The 22,462-nt window shown below is 60.9% G+C and overlaps 1 protein-coding gene across 2 annotated transcripts; it reads right to left on the bottom strand.

The window, feature by feature from the left end:
* Positions 1–5,195: 5,195 nt before the first annotated feature.
* IKZF4 (IKAROS family zinc finger 4) lies at positions 5,196–18,579 on the bottom strand. Of its 2 annotated transcripts, none has more exons than XM_038752473.1 (8): positions 18,507–18,579; positions 16,731–16,785; positions 13,467–13,574; positions 11,936–12,196; positions 11,687–11,854; positions 9,575–9,724; positions 9,292–9,423; positions 5,196–6,467 (listed from the first exon to the last, which is right to left on the bottom strand). In XM_038752473.1, exons 2-8 carry the CDS (start codon positions 16,768–16,770, stop codon positions 5,575–5,577), a joined length of 1,752 nt encoding a protein of 583 aa, XP_038608401.1. In that variant the 5' UTR covers positions 16,771–16,785; positions 18,507–18,579; the 3' UTR covers positions 5,196–5,574. The 2 variants fall into 2 exon arrangements, with proteins under 2 accessions (XP_038608401.1, XP_038608402.1); XM_038752474.1 differs by having other exon boundaries at positions 13,467–13,570; positions 18,507–18,573.
* Positions 18,580–22,462: the final 3,883 nt, after the last annotated feature.

Below are 22,462 nucleotides of genomic sequence, written 5' to 3'. Positions count from 1 at the left end.
GCTGGGGGTTGTAGTTTTGCGGGAGGGAGAACCACGTTGTGGCTCAGTGGAAAGAGCCCGGGCTTTGGAGTCAGAAGTCATGGGTTCGAATCCCGCTCCACCAAAAGTCTGCTGCGTGACCTTGGGCAAGTCACTTAACTTCTCTGAGCCTCAGTGACCTCATCTGTAAAAATGGGGATGAAGACTGTGAGCCCCACGTGGGACAACTTGATCATCTTACCTCTTTCCCTTCCCCACAGCACCTGTATATATGTTTGTACATATTTATTACTCTATTTATTCTACTTGTACATATCTATTCTATTTATTTTATTTTGTTAGTATGTTTGGTTTTGTTCTCTGTCTCCCCCTTTTAGACTGTGAGCCCACTGTTGGGTAGGGACTGTCTCTATATGTTGCCAATTTGTACTTCCCAAGCGCTTAGTACAGTGCTCTGCACACAGTAAGTGCTCAATAAATACGATTGATGATGATGATGATCACATTGTATCCCCCCCAGCGCTTAGAACAGTGCTTTGCACATAGTAAGCACTTAACAAATGCCATTGTTATTATTATTATTATTATAGTGTGGGCATCGGAGTACGGACACGGGTCGCTCAGCCAGAGTGGAGGGCAAGTAGGGGTAATGAGGGCTTAGGGAGGGCTTCAAGAAGGAACTGTCGCTTGGGTAGATTCATTAGCTTAATTGTACTTTCCAAATGCTTAGTACAGTGTTCTGCACATAGTAAGCACTCAATAAATATGATTGAATGAATTTATATATCTTGTAAACTCTTACTTTTTCCTCCAATAATTCATTTTGGTATCTCTCTCACTCCATTACAAGTTCCTTGAGTAATAATAATTATAGTATTTGTTAAGAGCTTACCATGTGCCAAGCACTGCTCTAAGCGCTGGGAGGATACAAGTTAATCAGGTTGTCCCACGTGGGGCTCACAGTCTTAATCTCCATTTTACAGATGAGGTCACTGAGGCACTGAGAAGTGAAGTGGCTTGCCCAAGATCACAGCAGAAAAGCAGCAGAGTCAGGATTAGTGCTGGGCCATGTCTGATAACACAATTCTCCCAGGTGCTTATAATAACGATAATGATATAATAATAATAAAATAGGTTTTTGTAAAGCACTTACTATGTGCCAAGCACTGTAGGTATTCAGTAAATACCACTGATTGAATGACTCTTAATAATAATAATAGTATTTGTTAAGCGCTTACTATGTGCCAAGCATCATCATCATCAATTGTATTTATTGAGCGCTTACTATGTGCAGAGCACTGTACTAAGCGCTTGGGAAGTCCAAATTGGCAACATATAGAGACAGTCCCTACCCAACAGTGGGCTCACAGTCTAAAAGGACTGTTCTAAGTGCTGGGGTAGGTACAAGGTAATCAGGTTGTCCCAAGTGGGGCTCACAGTCTTAATCCCCATTTTACAGATGAGGTAGCTGAGGCCCAGAGAAGTGAAGTGACTTGCCCAAAGTCACACAGCTGACAAGTGGCAGAGCCGGGATTAGAACCCACAACCTCTGTCTCCCAAGCCCGTGCTCTTCCAAGCCACGCTGCTTCCCACTGAACTGAGGACTTTAGACTGTCCCTGTTATTATATTGTAGTCTCCCAAGCTCTTAGTACAGTGCTCTGCACTCAGTGCTCAGTAAATATGATTGATTGATTTCATTGAGAGCATTAGAGTAGCTTTTAAGTGTAAGCCCCCGTTTGGGGAAGGGACTGTATCTCATCCGATTGTACCTTGCTTGGTACGTCACAATTATTATTGTAGGGTGACCTTTGGTTTCCGTTAGTTACCGGTGTGAGGGGGAGGTGTGTGAGGGGAAAGCAAATGGAAATCCCACACCCCTTTCCTCCCCAAATCTCAGGTGGTGGAGGGCCCTTCTGCCCTCTCTAGGCAACCACTCTAAACTCTCTCTGCTTTTCCCTCCCCTCCCTCGTCCCTTTCCGCCTGGGTCCCCTTCTCCTCCTTCGGAGTGTGGAGCCACGGATCATCATCATCATCATCAATCGTATTTATTGAGCGCTTACTGTGTGCAGAGCACTGGACTAAGCGCTTGGGAAGTACAAGTTGGCAACATGTAGAGACAGTCCCTACCCAACAGTAGGCTCACAGTCTAAAAGGATGGGGCTGCTGGAGGCCCTAGCAGGCCACACCTCGCTGCTGCTGCACCGGCATAGAGAAGCAGCGTGGCTCAGTGGAAAGAGCCCGGGCTTTGGAGTCAGAGGTCATGGGTTCAAGTCCCAGCTGTGTGACCTTGGGCAAGTCACTTCTCTGTGCCTCAGTTACCTCATCTGTAAAATGGGGATTAAGACCGTGAGCCCCCTGTGGGACAACCTGATCACCTTGTAACCTCCCCAGCACTTAGAACAGTGCTTTGCACATAGTAAGCGCTTAATAAATGCCATCATTATTATTATTATCAAACAGAAACTCCTCACCATCGGCTCCAAAGCAATCCTCTCGGCCGCTCCTCCTTCACCCCGCTACTCTCCTACTACAACCCAGCCCGAACTCTTCACTCCTCTAATGCCAACCTACTCCCTGTCCCTCCATCTCCTCTATCTCGCCGCCGATCTCTTGCCCACATCCTGCCTCTGGCCTGGGATGCCCTCCCTCTTCCTATCCAGACGATCCAGGCTCTGTACCCCTGTCAAAGCCTGATTAAAGGCCCATCTCTCCTCCCAGGGGATTTTCAATCAATCAATCAATCATATTTATTGAGCACTTACTGTGTGCAGAGCACTGTACTAAGCACTTGGGAAGTACAAGTTGGCAACATATAGAGACAGTCCCTACCCAACAGTGGGTTCCTGACTGAGCCCTCATTTCCACTTCTCCCTCTCCCTTCGGCACCGTCCTGATTTGCTCCCTTTATTCATGCATCCCACAGCACTGAGGTAGCACTCATGTGTAGATCTGAAACTTCTTTCTTTGGGTCTGTCTCCCCCGCTGGACTGAAAGCTGGTTGTGGGCAGGGAATATTATCTATTCACTGTTAAGCTGCAACTCTCCCAAATGCTTAGTACAGTGCTCTGCACATAGTAAGTTGTACTTCCCACGACTTGTACTTCCGAAGCACTTAGTACAATCAATCGTATTTATTGAGTGCTTACTGTGTGCAGAGCACTGTACTAAGCGCTTAGCACTGTACTAAGCACTGTACAGTGCTCTGCACACAGTAAGTGCTCAATACGATTGAATGAGTGAATGAATGAATAAATACGATTGATGGATTGATTGATCCTAGCAGAGGCCGCATCCTGGAGCCGTCCTATCCATGCCCCCCTCGTCCCCCTCTCCATCCCCCCATCTTACCTCCTTCCCTTCCCCACAGCACCTGTATATATGTATATATGGTTGTACATATTTATTACTCTATTTATTTATTTTACTTGTACATATCTATCCTATTTATTTTATTTTGTTGGTATGTTTGGTTTTGTTCTCTGTCTCCCCCTTTTAGACTGTAAGCCCACTGTTGGGTAGGGACTGTCTCTATGTGTTGCCAATTTGTACTTCCCAAGCGCGTAGTACAGTGCTCTGCACATAGTAAGCGCTCAATAAATACGATTGATGATGATGATGATGCCCCTGCCTCCAGATCCGACAGGTGAGGGGGAAGCCGGTGCACAGACCCAGCGGTCTAACCTAAATCCCCCTTACTGAATTGCACGCTGGCAATTCTCACCCCTGCCTCTCACCCCCCCCACAAAGGTGTGGGTCGCTCTCCAAAGACGCGAGGGCTGTTGTTAAATTACTCATGTTTATTTATAACAGACCTTCAGCCAGTACAGTACAAAACTTACAGTAGTATATCTCCGTTACACAAATATTTACTTACACTATATTACAGATACAAAAACGCTTCGCAGATAAGTCTCAAAAGCAGGTCGGGGCTCCGATTGAGAACAAGTCCCCGAAGGAGGAGGAGGAGGAGGAGGAAGGAAATTCGAGAGAAGAGAGGCCAGCCGACTCGGGCGACAAGATACAAATGAAAAACCGGGGTGGGGGGGAACGGGAGGGACGGGGCATATTGCACTTTTCTTCCGCTTTTTCTGGGTTTGATTTTTGTTCTTGATACCCTCTGATTAAAAATATATCTCTGTATGTCTGTACAGGGCAGGGCCCCCGGGCGGTGACCCCGTCGGTGCCAGCTAAAAGGAGGCTGGAAAACAATCGTGTAGAAAGGTTGTTCGGTGGGGGGGGGAGGCGTTAGACCGGGGGAACCTTTTTTTCTCCGGGTCCTTTGGGTTGTTGTGGTTTGTTGTTTTTTTTTTGCAAAAGGAGTTGGGGGCGGGGGAAGGGTAGGTGGGTGGGTTGTGTTCCCCAGACCTTGGGTAAGTGCAGTGAAGGTCTGAAAAAGAGGAGTCGAACGAGGCCTTTCAGCCCCCCCGTCCCGGGGTCGGGGGGGGGGAGACGGGCCACACGGGGGGCTCGAGCCCCCTCCCAGCCTGCTCGGTTTATTGCTACGGTGTCACCGCCGCGACCGCTCCCGTGACGGGGCAGCGGGGCCTTAGGCCCGGGGGGAGGATGGAGCCGCAGGTGGGGAGGGGGGACACGGCTGGGCGGGGAGGGAGGCGGAAGCGTCACGGGGGAGAGAGAAAAGGAGCAAGTGTTGCAACTTGTGAGGTGGTTGTGTTTGGTTTTAGTTTTATTTTTTTTTTTTTTAAACGTAGAAAAAGAACAGCCTTTGGTTTGAAACTCCAGGGGGCCGGAGGGGGTGGGTCTGGGGGGGAGGGCGGGCGGCCGCGCTTGGGCAGGGGAGGGGGAGCCTGCCCTACGACCATTTTTGGTTCCGTTGAAACTGAAGGGAGGGAATCGGTGGCCCCGACCCCCGGGGGGGGGGGGCCCGGACCCCTCACCGCGGCCTACAGTTTCTGAAGCGGTCGGGCTGGGGCCCGGGAAGGCGAGGAGCGGGGAGGGGGGCGAGGGGAAAGGCGGTCAGCCCCCCGCCCCCCAAACGGGAAAATCCTTCATTCATCCGTCCCGGCCCCCTGGGAGCAGGAAGGGTCGGGGCCGGGTGAGGGGCACCGGTGGGTGAGGAAGGGCGCTCCCCCGAAGATGCTCCCGTGCCAGGGGGCCCTACTCTGGGCGAGGCCGGCAGGGCCAGCTTGGAAAGCGCAAAAATAAAGCGGCCCAAACTGCCAGTGAAATAAATAACCCAGTGGGGGGGGGGGGGGGGACGACGACGGGGGGGGGCGTGGGAAACCACGGGCCCACTCTGGCCCGACCCGGCCTCAAAGGGCCCGTGGGAGACCGTGGTGTGTGTGTCTGTGTGGCACGAAATGTGTTTGTGTGTGCGGAGGCGGTGTGACTCTCCAGGAGGAGGTGGGGAAGTGTACAGAACCGGAGATGGGGGGAAGGGGTGGGCCGACAAAGAGACCCGAGGGGGTCAGCGGTCAGGGGGGAGTGTGTATGTGTGTGTTTGTGAAGGGGGGGCCGCCGGGGAGACCCCGAGAGGGCGGGCGCTGTGTGTGTGTGTGTGTGTGTGTGTGTGTGTGTGTGTGTGTGTGTGTGTGTGTCCGGAGGGAGAGGGAGAAGGGGGAGAAGGCCTGTCGGCGCTAGCCCACCTTGTGCTCGCCGCGCACGATGTGGGAGGAGAACTCGTAGCGGTCGCGGCTGTGGTGGCCGCAGATGTTGCACTCGAAAGGGTCCCGGAAGCCGTGGCAGCCCATGTGGATGGTGAACATGACGTGGTCCAGGAACAGGATGCGGCAGTGGTCGCAGCGGAAGGCCCGCACGGGCTCGCCGTCCTCGCCCACCACGCGCAGGCTCTCCCGGCCCGGGCCGGGCCCCGCCGCGCCGCGGCCCAGCCCCGCCTCCACCGGGACCGGCACCGGCACCGGCCCCGGGCCCAGCCCCGGCCCCGGCCTGCCCCCGTCCTCCTTGTGGGCGTGGTTGGCGTTGGCGTAGGCGGGGCTGGGCCGGGCCGGGGGCGGGGCACCGGGGCCACCGGGGCAGGGCCCCCCTCCCGCCGCCGCCGCCGCCGCCGCCGCCGCCGGCCCGGCCCGCTCCTCCGCCTCGCTCTCCGCCTCGCTCGAGTCCTGGCAGCCGTTGGGCGAGGCTCCGGGGGAGGCGGGCGGGCCGCCCCGCGGGCGGTAGAGGAGCGGCGGGGCCGGGGGCGGGACCGGGACCGGGGCCGCCCCCCCGTCGGGGGTCAGGTCCTCGTGGCCCTCGCCCGGCTCCCGGGGCCCCGGCAGCTCCAGCCGGCCGGGCAGGGCCGGCAGCTGGGCGTACACGGAGCTGATGACGGGCGTCAGCTCCGAGATGCCGCAGTTGGCGGGCGGCAGGCGGAGGGGCCGCAGGGGGTCGGCCCCCAGGAAGGCCAGGGGACCCCCGAAGCCGGCCGGCTCCAGCGCCGGGTGGCCCACCAGCTCCACGTCCTTCTCGTAGCCACCGGACCCTCCCACGTCGAACGGGAGGTCGGAGAGGCTGAAGCGCAGCTGCTTGTCTCCTGGGGGACGGAAGAAGGGGTGGGGATCAGGCTCACCGCCCTCCCCCCGTCAGCATCATCATCATCATCAATCGTATTTACTGAGCGCTTACTATGTGCAGAGCACTGGACTAAGCGCTTGGGAAGTACAGATTGGCAACACACAGGGACACCCCCGTCCCCTCCGGGAGTAGGCCCCGGCTCCCCTCCCCCTTGATGAGGATGGTATTTGCTGAGCGCTTACTATGTGCAAGGCACTGGGGGGGGGGATGCAAGGTGATCGGGTTGTCCCACGTGGGGCTCACAGTCTTCGGTGGAAAGAGCACGGGCTTTGGAGTCAGAGGTCATGGGTTCAAATCCCGGCTCCGCCAACCGTCAGCTGCGTGACTTTGGGCAAGTCACGTCACTTCTCTGGGCCTCAGTTACCACATCTGTAAAACGGGGATTGACTGTGAGCCCCAAGTGGGACAACCTGATCACCTTGTAACCTCCCCAGCGCTTAGAACAGTGCTTTGCACATAGTAAACGCTTACCAAATACCATCATCATTATTATTATTATTATCCCCCTTTTACAGATGAGGGAACTGAGAGTCACACAGCTGACTTTTAGACTGTGAGCCCACTGTTGGGTAGGGACTGTCTCTATATGTTGCCAACTTGTACTTCCCAAGCGCTTAGTACAGTGCTCTGCACACAGTAAGCTCTCAATAAATACGATTGATTGACAATTGGCGGAGCCAGGATTTGAACCCATGACCCCTGACTCCAAAGCCCGGGCTCTTTCCACTGAGCCACGCTGCTTCTCTGTCGTCCATGCCCCCACACCGCGGGCCCGAGCCGGAAGACGGCAGCGGGACAATAATACTACGTGCCAAGCACTGTTCTAAGCGCTGTAGCACATACAAGGTCATCGGGGTGTCCCACTTGAGGCTCACAGGCTTCATCCCCATTTTACAGAGGAGGGAACTGAGGCCCGGAGGAGTTAAATGACTTGCCCAAAGTCACACAGCTGTCAAGTGGCAGAAGCGGTTTTAGAACCCAGACCTCTAACTCCCAAACAGTGTGGCTCAATGGAAAGAGCACGGGCTTTGGAGTCAGGGGTCATGGGTTCAAACCCCGGCTCCGCCACTTGTCAGCTGCGTGACTTTGGGCAAGTCACTTCATTTCTCTGTGCCTCAGTTCCCTCATCTGTAAAATGGGGATGAAGACTGTGGGCCCCCCGTGGGACAACCTGATCACCTTGTAACCTCCTCAGCGCTTAGAACAGTGCTTTGCACATAGTAAGCGCTTAATAAATGCCATTATTATTGTTATGAAAGCCGGGCTCTGAGAAGCAGCGTGGCTCAACCTGGTCACCTTGTAACCTCCTAGGCGCTTAGAACAGTGATTTGCACATAGTAAGCACTTAATAAATGCCGTTACTATTATTATTATTATTATTAAACCCAGGCTCTGAGAAGCAGCGTGGCTCAGTGGAAACAGTGCAGGCTTGAGAGCCAGAGATCGTGGGTTCTAATCCCTCTTGGGACAACCCGATTAACCTGAATCCTCCCCAGTGCTTGGCACAGTGCTTGGCACATAGTAAGTGCTTAACAAATACCAAAATTATTATTATTATTTCCACGAAGCCACACTGCTTCGGGTGGGTCTGTCTCCCCCTGGTGGCGGGGGTGGGGCATGTCTCCCCCCCCCACCCCGTGGCCGGGGATGGGTCTGTCGCCCCCTAGTGGTGAGAGCGAAGCCGTCTTCCCCGGGGGGGGGCGGGTCTCTTTCCTACCGGTGGTGGGTCTGTCGCCCCCTGGTGGCCAGGGACGGGTCTGTCTCCCCCTGGTGGCAGGGGGCGGGTCTGTCGCCCCCTGGTGGCGAAGGCAAAGCCTTCTTCACCGGGGGGCGAGTCTCTCTCCTAGCGGTGGTGGGTCTGTCGCCCCCTAGTGGCGGGGGTGGGGCAGGTCCGTCTCCCCCTGGTGGCTGGGGGCGGGCTTCTCTCCTACTGGTGGTGGGTCTGTCTCCCCCTGGTGGCGGGGGCGGGTCTCCTACCGGTGGTGGGTCTGTCTCCCCCTGGTGGCAGGTCCGTCTCCCCCTGGTGGCTGGGGGCAGGTCTTTCTCCTACCGGTGGTGGGTCTGTCTCCCCCTGGTGGCGGGGGCGGGTCTGTCGCCCCCTAGTGATGGGGGTGGGGTAGGTCCGTCTCCCCCTGGTGGCGGGGGCGGGTCTGTCGCCCCCTAGTGATGGGGGTGGGGTAGGTCCGTCTCCCCCTGGTGGCGGAGGTGGGTCTCTCTCCTACTGGTGGTGGGTCTGTCTCCCCCTGGTGGCAGGGGGCGGGGTAGGTCTGTCTTCCCCGGGGTGGCAGGGGCGGGTCTCTCTCCTACCGGTGGTGGGTCTGTCTCCCCCTGGTGGCAGGGGGTGGGTCTGTCGCCCCCTAGTGGCAGGGGCGGGGCAGGTCCGTCTCCCCCTGGTGGCAGGTCTTTCTCCTACCGGTGGTGGGTCTGTCTCCCCCTGGTGGCGGGGGCGGCTCTCTCCTACTGGTGGTGGGTCTGTCTCCCCCTGGTGGCCGGGGGTGGGTCTGTAGCCCCCTAGTGGCAGGGGTGGGGCAGGTCCGTCTCCCCCTGGTGGCGGGGGCGGGTCTCTCTCCTACCAGTGGTGGGTCTGTCTCCTACTGGTGGTGGGTCTGTCTCCCCCTGGTGGCAGGGGGCGGGTCTGTCGCCCCCTAGTGGCGGGGGTGGGTCTCTCTCCTCCCAGTGGTGGGTCTGTCTCCCCCCTGGTGGCAGGGGGTGGGTCTGTCGCCCCCTGGTGGCAAGGGCGAAGCCATCTTCCCCAGGGGGCAGGGGCGGGGCTGGGTCCTTACCTACGAACTTCTGCGGTGTGGAGCGTTTGCGCTTGGCCAGGCTGTTGGTCAGCCGGTCGATGAACACCGGCCGCTCGGACGACGGGTGCAGCCCGGAGTCGGACCCCATCTCCAGCTCCCGCATCTCCTCGCCTGCAGGGAGGAAAGGGCAGGGCGGGGTCAGCAACGGGGGCCCGGGGACCCAGACCTCTGGGGTCGATGCATCATCTCCTGGGGCCCCCCAGGGAACGGGTGTGGGGGGTGCCTGGAGGGTCCCCCGTCCCCGTCCTGGCCCCCCGCCCACCTGGCTGGCCGCCCAGCGGCTGACCGTCCATGCCGAGGCTCTGCAGGTAGTTGTGGCACCGTTCCTTGTGCTCCTCCAGCGTGCTCTGCTGCTTGTAGCTGCGCCCGCAGTAGTTGCATTTGTAGGGTTTGCCGACCGTCGGGGAGGACACTGGGGACGGATGGAGGGGCCCGATTAACTTGTATCCACCCCAGCGCTTAGCACTGCACATAGTAAGCACTTCACAAATACCTCGGTTAGTATTATTCCTGAAAGAAGGAATCTCAGTCACAATAAGAACGATTCTGTTGAGGAGAAGGTGGAGCTTTTCTAAAGTCAAGTTGGACATTTTTGAGTTGGGAGCTAAAGGATTGCAGATCTTAGTGGGGGGCTTCTTCAGTGAGATGGGAGTGCAATTTACATTTTTTGGGGGTGTCATCGTCAATGGTATTTACTGAGGGCTTATTGGGTGCAGAGCACTGTACTAAACACTCGGGAAAGGATAATGCAAGTATGTGTTGTGTGAGCCCGTTGTGATAGCGAGCTTCTAGGCTGTGAGCCCGTTGTTGGGTAGGGACCGTCTCTATAGGTTGCCGGTTTGTACTTCCCAAGCACTTAATACTGTGTTCTGCACCCACTAAGTGCTCAATAAATGAGTGCTCAACTGAATGAATGAATAAAGGGGGGAGGGTGTCACCCTGAGGCTGGGGAGGGAGCGGGGCTGTGGGGCCCAGGAGTATGGAGAGGAGTGACCAAGCCTGGTGGTGTGAAACCAGGCAGGCTATTCCCCCCGGACCCCTGAAATTGAGGACCTGGCAAGCATCGTGCCCCTGGGGTGGGCTCCTAGGGCACCTGGCGGGGACCATCCGGGGGACCCGTGCCCCACCCCACATTGTGGTTTAACCTTCTCCTGGGTAGGCTGTGTTTGAGCGGGGCGGGGGCGAGGCCGGGGATTTCTCACTGGCTCAGCACTGTCTGCTTTCCCGTGGCGGAACAGAGAAAGCCAGCGGGGCCCGAGAGCGGGGCCCGAGAGCAGGGCCCGGGGCTGGTGAGAACCGAGAGCCTCGACAGCCTCGGCCTCTGGCTCTGCCCCATCCTGCCCCCCTGGGCCCGTCCCTGCCCTCGGCCTCCACTCCCACCCCCCCACCCCTGACCAGGCATAGGCACTGAGGCCAAACAGCTTGGCCGAGTGCCATGGGGGCTGCTGGACCCGTCTGGTGCCCTTGGAGGTGAACTGGACGAGCCTAGCTCGAGGGGTGCATTGAGGTGGGGGAGCCTGGGGGTCCCCAGAGACAGGGACTTGGGGTTCGGGCTGGCAGCAGGCAAAGCAAGAATCTGAGCCGGGATGCGAACGTGCGGTGGTGGGGAAGCAGGGTGAGAGACCCCTGGACCAGGAGCAGGACTACGCCCCCTCCCTCTTTCCCTCAGCTGGGGTTTTAGTCTCAGGGAGAAACCTGGGACTTTGCCACCCCACCCCCCCAGGGAAAAGACATGCCCATGGCTAGGGAGAGTCTGGTAGACCAGGTCGGCAGGCAAGCAGGATCCAGCAGGAGGGCACCAAAAAGGATCAGGAGCCAGCAGGGCGGGGTGGGTACCGCAGAGGGCAGCAGGGAGGGGTGGGCACTGCAGGGGGCAGCAGGAAGGGGCATCTGGTTCTGCACTGAAAAAACAGTCTTCGCCGCTCTATTGTACCCCTCCAAGCGCTTAGTACAGTGTTGTACGCATAGTAACCGCTCAATAAAAACCATTGATTAATTGACTGATTGGATGGCTGAAAGTCTGGAGGAGGGCCATCAGGCCAGCGGGGACAGAGACGGCCCACCCACCCAGGCACACCTCACCCTTCCCCCTCCACCCCGGTACCAAGGAGGGCGCGTAGTGACTGGGGCAGGGGGTTGTCCCCTGTGGGAGCACAGTGCCGGAAACAGGGGGCTGACCACTGTGGCTGCGCAGGACTTGAGGCAGAGGGCTGACCGCTGTGGGTGTGCAGGGTCTGGGGCGGGGGGCTGACCGCCGTGGACCCAGCGATGGGGCAGGGGGCTGGCGGCCACGGATGTGCAGGGCCCGGGGCGGGGGGCTGGCGGTTCTGGACCCAGTGACGGGGCGTGGGTCTGAGGGGCGCAGGGGACTGACCGCTGTGCGTGCGCAGGTGTCCAGTGAGGGCGTCGCGGCGCCGGCAGGCGTAGTTACAGAAGGGGCACTTGAAGGGCTTCTCCCCGGAGTGCAGTTTGATGTGCCGCAGCAGGTTCCCCTTCTGGGTGAAGGAGGCTCCGCACTGGTTACAGTGGAAGGGCCGCTCGCCTGCGGGAGGCACCGGGGGGTCACCTCCGGGCCCGGCCCCCGGCCCCCGGCCCCCCGGCCCCCGGCCCCCGGCCCCCTCACCGGTGTGGCTGCGCTTGTGCACCATGAGCACGTTGGGGCCGATGCAGACCATGCCGCACACGTCGCACTTGAGCTTGCCGTTGGGCAGGCGGATGCCGCCCGGGGAGTGGGGCTCGGGCCCGCTCCCGTCACAGTAGCCCAGCGGCTCGGACAGCGAGTCGTCCACGATCACGCTGCCCTCCTTGTCCAGCAGCGGCTCCTCGGGACCCAGCAGCTGGCTGGACTCCTCATCGCTGTACATCTCCACCTTGATCGAGTTGGCTGGGGCGGGGAGAAGGGGGGTGGCTCAGAGCTGGGGTGGCCACCGCAACTGGGGGCGGGGGGGGGGGAAGGACCCTCCCGCCCCGCCCACCCCTCCCTGCCCTGAGACCCTCCAGCCCCGCTCTACCCACCCCTTTCTGCCCTGAGACCCTCCCGCCCCACCCAGTCCTCCCTGCTCTGCGACCCTTCCACACCTCGTGGGCCCGAGACCCTCCCGCCTTTCCCATCCCCAAGCTCCTCTCTCCTCTCCCTCCCCACCGAGCCCCAAGCCCTTCCCGCTCACTCCCGAGATCGGGATGGGGATGAAGCTCGGGCTCCACATGGGAAGCCCGGGGGAGTGCGTGTTGGCAGTGGGGGGAAGTTTGAGGAACAAGGCCTCTGGGGTGGGAGAGCTGGGGTAGGGCAGGGAGGGGTAAACGCTAGTCCGGGGTTCCCCTCATTAACCTCCGGGGAACGTCCCGCCCCGGAGACACTGGGGGCTCTGAGTATTCTGGAGGGGCTGCAGGCCGCATAAAGTCCAATGGGCACGTTACAGCCCACGACCCCTTTCTAAGCGGTAATTCGTTGAAGGGGCAGAACACCAGGGGTGGTGCGGGGGTTGGTTTCAAGGCTCCGGACTAACCCCATCTCCCTCCATTCTGTCCCCCCTCTTTAGCTCCCCCGGAAAAGGAGCCTCAGGGGAACAGGCCAAGAGCAGCCTTGGGTATCCAGTGACGACGGAAGGGGTCTTCTCCAGGGGACCACGGGGCAAGCCCTCCCCGTATTCTCAAATCACCCCCACCTTCCCCGGACAGACGGCGGGCCCCAGCCTTCCGGCCCCGATTTCCTGCCCCAGCCAACCCAACGATGGCGTCTACTACGGCTGCCCAGCCGGCACCGTACTAGGCGCCTGGGGGGGTCCCGGGCCACGGCCTCCTGTCCTCTGTGTGACCACCACGGAGTCCCGCTGCTCCCTGCCTCCCAGCGGGTGGTGCCCGGGGCCATGCCCTCCCCCTTCATCATTGGGTCAGGAGAGACATCGAGGTTGGTGGGGAGTTGGGGCAGCCCTCCCCTCTGGCTCTTAACCCTGTCACCATCCCAAAGGTCTCCCATTGCCAAACCGGCACCCAACACGGGGCCCTGTTCTGCCTGGGGCCTGGGGCTAGAAGGCGTGAGGGATGGGGTCTAGGTGGAGGGATGCGGCTGCGGGGGGTCAGGGTGGGGAGAGCGCTGGATGCCGGGGTCCCGGTGAGAGGGGAAGGGGCCCGAGGGGAGTTCTGGGGGTACTCACCACTGAGCGAACGGCTAGGGGAAGAGTGCTGGCTGTTTGGGGTGCTCACTGCAGGCCCCACCGTGATGCCCCCGCAGAACTCCTTCTCCAGAGACGAGTCCCCGCTACCTTGGGGAGACGGAGCAGGGACGGTGAGCGAGGGGTGGGGGGGGATGCGGGGGGAGGATGCAGAGGCCAGAGGGCCTGGGGGAAGAGGATGCTGGACGCTCCACCCGGCCCCGGGGTGCTGGGTCCCGGAGAGCCACCGCCCTCTTTATGGTTGCGCGGGAGAGGGGAAAGCTGCGTCACTGCCTGACTGCCACAGGAAATGGGGGCCGAGGCTCTCACGGGGACCCCCCACCCTGGGCGGGGGTTGGGAATGGGGAGGGTCAGGTGCCGGCGACCTGGACCCCCATGCTTCTCACACCCTGCTCTCTCTGGCCACCTTGGAGGGACTTGCTGGTCCCCTGAACCCCAACACTGGACAGGGCGTGGACTGGCCCTTGGGGTTCACTCACTCCCATAAACACACATGGACCCCCAGACCCCACACCCCACGCACTGGCCAAACCCGCACCCGGCCGAGAACCCCCAACTCTTGACAGAAGGGAGGAAGGGGAGGACCAGGCCTGCAAGGGAGGAGGGGACAGCCTTTGCCTTTGGCCAGTTGCTCAGCGTTTCCGGGGTTCACCCCTCTCAGCCACCATCCCTTTCCAGAGCAAAAAGGGCGGGGGTCTCCCAGGCCAAAGTTCCAGCCACCTCTGATCCTCTTCCAGACATGCTGGGGCTAGCGGGATTCGTAGTGATTCGGGCTGGGTCCGAGTCACGGAGGAGATGGGTGGGAAGGGTGTGGTGGGTCCTGGCCTTGGCTCTCCCAGGATGAGACCAAGTGACCGGCCCCAACCTGGCCCGACCTATCCCCAGGCCAGCTGATGGTCTTGGGCTCCTAAGTAAACCTGACCTGGCAGAGCCAAGGCCTAGCCCAGTGCTGCCAATAGCCAGTCTCCAGCGGGCTGAGCGGCAGTTGGCCGGATCCTCGGACCCGGTGGCTGGGGCCGGGGACACAGCGGGGCCGCTCCGGGCCAGGGAGGGACCCTCTGGGCCAGGGGATAGAAGACAATCGAGGCCTTGGAGGGGGAGAAAAGAGACTCTGGACCATGAGGCCATAGAGTTATGGGTGGTGGGGGGGAGTTGAGGAGACTGAAGACATTCGGGAACTTTAGGTTGGGGGGCAGAGAGAAGACACTTTGGACCAGGAGGCCACAGGGTGGAGGGGAGAGGAGGGGATAGAAGGCACTTGATCTGGAGGCAAAGGACGTGGGGAGAGAGGTCGTCCAGGGCAATGGTGGGAAGAGAGGCGCTGAGGGTTGGAGAAGGGCACCGGTTGTTGGGGGTGGCGGGGACTTGGGGACACCAGGAGATTCAGGGCTGAGGTGGGGCGAACGGACTTCCCCCTCCTGGCCCCGCTCGGACCCCCGCCTCGGACCCCACGTCGGACGGAGGGCGGCGGGACCGGACACTGAGCCGTCCCAAGCCAAAGCTCAAGCTCAAGCTCTCTAGCAGCCCCCGGTACTCCCCGCCCCCAGCCCCTGTGCTCCAGGAGGTAGCGGGGGACGGCCGCCACCCGGACCACCCCTAGAACTCCCCCCATCCCCTGGTGTCCCGGAGCCCAGGCTGGGCGGGGGAGGGGGTCTCGGGACTCCCATTGCCCGAGGCCCTGCTTTGGCTAAGCAACCGGGTGTCCCCTCTACCTGCCTGCCGGCCCCCTCCCCAATGTGCATTCTCCTCCCCGAGCAGGGTGTGCCCCCCCACCCCCCCCACCCCCAGCCCGCCGGTGCTCTCGCCGCCGCCTAGGCAACGTTGCGAGCATGTGGGGCGTGCGGGGCTGGGCGCTGGCGGTGCGCCTGCCTGCCGCTCACCTTCCAGGAAGCCGGGGTTCCAGGAAGGGAGGGAAGGGACCGGCATTTCGCCACCGCTGGTGGGAGCAGGAGCTTGGGGATTGGGGTCTGCGGCCCGAGCGACAGGCATCTGCCCACTGCCCGGCTGGGCCAGGGGCAGGGGGGATGTGGGAAAGGGGTAGGAGGGATCGGATGGGGGTCAAGAGGTCCAGACGAGGGGGAAGGGAAGGGGGTTCGGAGGGACCGGCTGGGGGGGGGGGGGGGGGGGGGACATGGGCCGAGTCACCCAAAGGGATGCGGTGGCAAAGGCAGGGTGCCCAGCCGGAGACGGGTTTAGGGTGGGGTCGTTTTGGGCTTTCCCTCATCCAGGGGCGGCCCGGTGGGGGTGACGGGACGCATCACAGGCGACCGACCTCACCGCCACCCAACCCACCCTCGGCACACACCCAACACTCCTTCTCCCCCCGGCACCCACACGCACTCGCGTTTCCACTCCACAGGACCCGGCCTCTCTCCGGGCTGACCACCGTAGTGACCGCCGGCCCCCGCCTCTCCCCTCCGGCCCCGGGCGAGCTGACCCGCTCCACGCCGTGCCCCGGCGGCCCGGGGATCCCGCTCCCACGGACATCCACCCAGCGAGGCAGGCAGCCTGGCCGCGGCCCAGTGGAAAGAGCCCGGGGCCGGCAGACCGACCACCCGGCTTCTAATCCCAGCTCTGCCGCTGGCTGGCTGGATGGCTTTGGGTAAACTGCTTAACTTCTCTGGGCCTCAGTTACTTCATTTGCAAAATGGGGAGACTAGTGACCGCCTCCATCTCACAGGGGTGCTGCCTGGACAAAAATGACCTAGGTAAATGTGAGCGCTCTTTGGGAATAAAAGCCATCTGTGAAATCAGACGTTGGTATTATTTTGGAAGTGGGGTGGAAGCGAGGTGGTTGGGGGGGGGGTGGGGGTGCGGGAGAGAGGAGGAAGAGCTGGAGGAACAGCCGGGGACGGGGGGAAGGAAGAGAAAAATGCCTCTTCCGAGAATCTCTGAACCCCCAATTGCTCTTTAACCCCTTCCTTCCCAGGCCAGCCTGGTGTTCAATTTCCTGAGACCTCCCGCAGACCCCTGGGGGCCCCAGGGCCCCTGTACGGTCCTTTGCACACAGTAAGCGCTCAATAAATACGACTGAATGAACGAAGACACCTCAACCCTCACGCTGGTGGGCTCTCAGGCCAAACCTCAGCTCTGTGGGACCCGTAGGAGGGAACGGGCTCCGGGCAGGTCCTGAATGGAGGCAGCGGCCCGGAGGCCTACCTCTCCCTCCCTCCCCCGAGCTCCAGGCTCTGGCCCGGCCGGGTCAGTGGGCCGCACCCTCAGAGGACGGCGAACAGGAACACGTACCAGAGATGTATGAGCGGCCGTTGCAATCTTCTATGTCCATCTTTGAGAGGTTCGGCTGCCGGAGCGGGAAGAGAGAGAGAGAGAAACAGAGACCGGTGTCAGAGGTTGGGCCGGGGAGGGGCAACGCCTTCAGACTGGGAGTCCCGCTCTGGAGGTCATCCCTTTCTGTCCCCTGCCTCGGTTCCCACCTGGCTGCCGTCCTGGCCCACCCCCCCACCCCACTGCCCCCGGCCTCGGCGCTGGAGCTCCTGTGCCCCCTGTGCCCCCAGGGCCTACACAGGCAGCCCTGGGGCTGCTGCCCTCCTGCCTCCACCAGAGACCCACTGTGAGATGGGCGCAGGGAGGCCAGCAGCCTCCACAGGGGTCTGGCTAGGAGGGGAGAGCAGGAGGGCCACGAGCCGGCTGGTGCACGGGGCCTCCGGCCCGCCTCGGTCTCCGGGAACCCAACAGGGGAGGGCAGCTGCCCTGGGCACCCCAAAGCTGGCAGAACCCCACCAACCCCGTTACCCATTTACCCTCTCCAGCCATGAGGGGTGAGAGGGACGGGGAAGAGGGAAAGGGAGATGCAGAAAGGCTGAGGGTAGGAGAGGGAGAGTAGAGAGAGTCCACAGATCCCGGAGGGAGTGGGCAGCAGGGCCTGATAATCACCTCACACCTGTAAGTGACCCTCCCTCCCGCATCTGCTACCCCTGTCACCGCAGGTAAAGAAGGAAGCAGAGCCCGGACTGGGCTACTTGGGGAAAGACAGACAGGAACTGGCAGCGATGGTCCCAAGTGGGCAGGAGCCCAGGACGATTAAAAGTGATAATTGGTCACAGGGCATTATCTGAAGAGGAATAAGGACCTTGTCGAGCCCAGGCAGTGGGTGGGCCCTCCGCTTCCCGCTGAGCTGCCTCTGGGGGCCATCGCTAACAATAACAGTAATGATATTTAAGTGCTTACTGTGCCCCAAGCATTACATTAAACATTGGGGTAGATACAAGACAATCAGGTCAGACTCAGTCCCTGTCCCACAAGGAGTTCAGGGTCCAAGTGAGCCAAAGTGGCCCCGAGCTTTCCCCTCAATCCAGGGAAGTTGGGGAGGGTCCCCTAAACACCGCTGGCTGGAGGCTGGGAGACTCCGCTAATGCTCTGGGAATGTGACACCCACACCCACACACGTACACACTCACGCGTGGGCACACTGCCCCCAGCCCAGTCCACCTGCTCCGCAGGAGTGGGCATGGGTGACAGCGGCCTTGGCCTGATATCATCTAGAGACCCTCAAGGGGGAGGGACCCGGGTTCCGCTCGAGAGCCAGGCTGCTGGGAGTACGGGGCCTCTCCCGGCGCCCTGCTCCCCGCCTGCTCCTCTTCACTCCGGCCCACTGGGTGACCGCGGGAGATGTGGGAGGGGGAAGGAAGCTCCATCCCTCCCACAGCGTCTTCCTCCCCAGGCCGGCCTGGAGCCGGGACGGGCACGGGTCGGGGGCGAGTGGGAGCCCCAACGAGGCTGCACTGCGGCGACGGAGGTGAGGAGGATAGGTTGCGCTGAGGCCGCAGGCGTCCCGCTGGCCCCCGGAGTGGGGCTCTCGACGAGCGTGGGAAATGCCGGGCCCAGATCGGGAAGGTTGGGGGGGAGATTTTCCATCTGCGGGGAGGGGCGAGGGGGAGCAGTGCCGGGCGGGAGCTGTGGCACGTTTTGCTGCCCACTTCCTGCCAGCTTCTCCCTGACTGACTGATCGGCCTGGATGCCTCGCCGGCGCTGGGTCAAGGGTTAGAGTTCAGGGTTACTTACCCCGAGGTTGAACTAAGGCTGGCGGCGGCAATAATCCACAGCCCTCCAGTCTCCCGAGACTCAGGCCGGAGGGGAGCGCGAGTGAAGTCCCTAAATCTGCCTTCCCTCCAGCCCCTGCGGGCCTGGGCCCACCGAGCTAGTGTCGGGGCGGAGAGGGAGAGGCCGCAAACGCTGTGGAGGTCCTGGAACTGGTCAGTCCAGCGGCCCGGGGCATGAAAGTACTGTTACCAGTGGCCGTCCGTCCCAGTGACTGGGCCTCAGGCTGAGTCTCCACCCCCAGTCACAGAACGAGGACCCCGACTCCGCCGGTCAGAGGTGAGCGGGTGGGGGAGCCTGACAGTACCGCCCCCAGGGCCCCGCCAAGGAAGTGGGGTCTAGACGCCGAGACTCGGAGGCTCCGAGCGACCTTTAGGGTCGAGATGCTATCTCCCGGGGCCCCTGCCCTCTGGGAGAGCCCCGCCGGCTCCCTCACACAGACTGTGCTTCCTGGGGTGACTCATCTTTCCCCAGGGGCGAAAGAGACAGCGAGCTTGAGTCCAAGGCCCCCCAACGCCCCTGCCCACCTGCTTGCGGGCAGGGCCGGGGCATCGGCCGGTTCCCTGGGAGGCACCTCAGATCCAGCCGGGAAGGGCCGTCAGAGTCACACCAAGTTTTCCCTCAATCCAGGGAAGCCGGGGAGGGTCCCTTGTCACTGCTGACGGGAGGCTGGGAGGCTCCGCTGATGCTCTGGGCACGGGACACCCACACCCCACACAGGCTAACTGGACCCGCTCAGACCCGCTGTTCCTCTCAGGCTTGGACCTCAGCCCTCCCTCTCCTACTGCGGACCGGTCGCTCTGACCGAGGGGCCGCGGGGGTTGGGTGAGGGTCAGGGGTCAGGGCCTAGGTGGGCGCTGCCACTTCTAGGCACACCAGGTGACCCGCATGCCATGGGTTTTCTGCTCCTGGTTCCAGGGGGTGAGTTGCCAAGTGGGTGAGGGGGCTGCCCCCGGGGCACAAACACCCGGAGCTTCAGGGGACTTCCTGGCTCCAGCCCAGGGGATGCCGGGACAGCAGAGCCCGGTGGCCACCTCCTCCCTGCACGGGAACTGGGTCGAGTTTCAGGCTCTGGGCAGACCCCACACGAATTAGCTCAAAATCCCCACTTTGGCTTCTCTGTAGCTGGTACCGGAGGATTCCCACCCCTCACCCCGGGAAACTCAGCGGGCACAGGTCAGGCATTGGGCAGGATTACCCACCCCCAGGAGGGTGGGTAAGCACACTGGCCTCAGGGACAGCCGCTGAGGGTCGGCCCCGGGAGCTCCCAGAGCAGAAACCACTGATGTCTCTAGGAAGCGTCAGGTCCGGTCGGAAATCCCGGGGGAAGAGAGGCGGATCAGCACCTCGGGCACCTGGGCTCCTATCAGTCGGTCGGTCAGTCAGTCTGTCGGTCAGTCAGTCAGTCAACTTTAACTAGTTAGGATTTGGGTTAGGGCAGTTGGTCTCGGCTGGGGTGAGGGGCCTGGGAACCAGCATCGCAGGGAGTCAGAGAGCTGGCTGGACCGAGAGAGGGTGGGGGTGGGCATCAGTTGCTCCACGAGAGCCCAACAGAGCCTGTTTCCTGACCTCTCCACCTTCTCGCGGCTCCAAGATTTCCCTAGCTGGCCAAAGTGGGGTGGGCCCTTGCCCTGGTCAGCTTCTCCTGTGCTGGGTCTCCTTTAGTTTGACCCCCGGGAGGGCCTGATGACCATCACTGACCCGCATGGCTTCTGACCACGGTCTTGCCGGAAGACTGTCTTGCGGACAGTGCCCTCCCTCGCTCTCATCCCCTACGGCCTGACTCTGTCAGCGCCCTCCGCCACCCTCACCCTTGAGCCCGAGAGCCCGCGGCCGGGGGATGGGGCAGACGGCAGCCCGCCCCTGACGTAGTCGAGCCCCTTTGGAAATGAGTGGCCTGTCGCCAAGAGGGGTGAACCGAACCTCGGCTCTGCCCCGGCTCCGACACCCGAGCTGCGCCCACAGGGCCCTCTTCTGCTTCGTGCACCTGAGCTGAGGAAGCCGTGGGAAACCCCCTCGGCCTCCGACGGCTCCTCTGCTCCTGCTGCTTTGGGGACAAAATACGCCCACTTCAGGAGCTGCGGCTATGGCCCTCCTGATAGAGCTCAGTACAGTGCTCTACACAAAGTAAGTGCTCAATAAATACAACTGAGAGGAGCTCAGGTGCCCAAAGAGCCGATTCGCTTAGGACTCTCAGCCTCTCTCCCCCCAGGTTTCCGACCGGCTCTGGAACTTTCTAGGGACGTCGGTAGTTTCTGCCCTGGGAGTTGCATGGGCCAAACTTCGGCGGCTAACCCAGGGAACTACCAGCCCCGGGCCTGCCCAGTTTCCACCCAGCGGCCGCTGAGTTTCCCGGGGTGAGGGGTGGGAATCCTCCGGCACCAGCTACAGAGACCAAAGCGGGAATTTTGAGCCGGAGCCCCAGCCCTGCCCTCGGGATGATGGGTCCGGGCAGCCAGGGATCGGGGGCTGAAACCTCGAGCCGCCCCGACGACGGCAGCCCACCCCTCAAACGAGGCCGCAAAGGTGCGGTGAAGCTCCCGTGCCTGCTCCCTGCGGGCCCCGGAGACCGAGCGGATGGGGCCCAGGACCAACCTGGGAAACCGGGGCCAAGCCCCGAGGGCTTGGCCCTTCCCGGCTAGGGCCCAGGCAAGTAGGAGACCCGAGGGCCCGAGGAAGGATTCAGAGGTGGGGAGGGCGAGGACTGCCCAAAGCGAATGCCCCGCACGTGGGGCGGCCCTGGCAGCAGCGGCTGCGGGAGACGGGGGCGAGGCCACCCGGTCTGGTGCCACGCCACCCGTTCGGCCTTCCCACGGCGAGGCGGCCAGAGTGACCCCAAGACAGAGCCTTGGCGGGAACCCCCTGGGGACACCGATCCCACACGGGAGAGGACGTCCCTAACCCTGACCCCCGGCAGACGGCTATTCCCCCAAGCCCACCCACCGACAAGCGCCTGCCCCAGCCGGGGCGCCAATCCCTGGAACAAAATCGAAAGCGAGAGGGACGATCCACCCCAGGAGACCGAGCTCTCACCGGGAGTTTCTTGGGCAGCGGGGAACTGACGGGAAAGAAGGCTCCCGGACTCTCCCTTCCTCGGGGGACCCTGGGCTCTGGCCCTCATTCATTCAATCATATTTACTAAGCGCTTACTGTGTGCAGAGCACTGGACTTGGCGATTGGGAAGTATTCATTCATTCATTCATTCATTCATTCAATCAATCAGGACTGTCACCATCCGTTGCCAAATTGTACTTTCCAAGCGCTTAGTCCAGTGCTCTGCACAGAGTAAGCGCTCAATAAATACGACTGAATGAATGAATTTACTGAGTGCTTACTGTGTGCAGAGCACTGGACTAAGCGCTTGGGAAGTATTCATTTATTCATTCATTCATTCAATCGGGACTATCTCTGTTGCCAAACTGTACTTTTGAAGCGCTTAGTCCAGTGCTGTGCACAGAGTAAGCGCTCAATAAATACGAGTGAATGAATGAATTTACTGAGCGCTTACTGTGTGCAGAGCACTGGACTAAGCACTTGGGAAGTATTCATTCATTCATTCAATCAGGACTGTCTCCACCTGTTGCCAAATTGTACTTTCCAAGCGCTTAGTCCACTGCTCTGCACACAGTAAGTGCAAAATAAATACGACTGAATGAATGAATTTACTGAGCGCTTACTGTGTGCAGAGCACTGGACTAAGCACTTGGGAAGTACAAGTTGGAAGCACAGAGAAACGGTCCCTACCTAACAATGGTCTCCCAGCAGCCCCCCTCCTTCAGGGTCCAGGCTCCCGCCAGTCCTGCCAATACTCTCTTCCTCAGTTTCCCCGTCCTCAGGCTCCCAGCAGCCCCCTTCCTTCAGGGACCAAACTCCCGCCGGTCCTGCCAATGCTCTCTTCCTCAGTTTCCCCATCTTCGGGC

The sequence above is a fragment of the Tachyglossus aculeatus genome, chromosome 10, assembly GCF_015852505.1.
Source record: "Tachyglossus aculeatus isolate mTacAcu1 chromosome 10, mTacAcu1.pri, whole genome shotgun sequence".
Lineage (NCBI taxonomy): Eukaryota > Metazoa > Chordata > Mammalia > Monotremata > Tachyglossidae > Tachyglossus > Tachyglossus aculeatus.
Note: the sequence above shows the minus strand (reverse complement) of the source record. Positions and strands in the feature narration are given on the sequence as shown.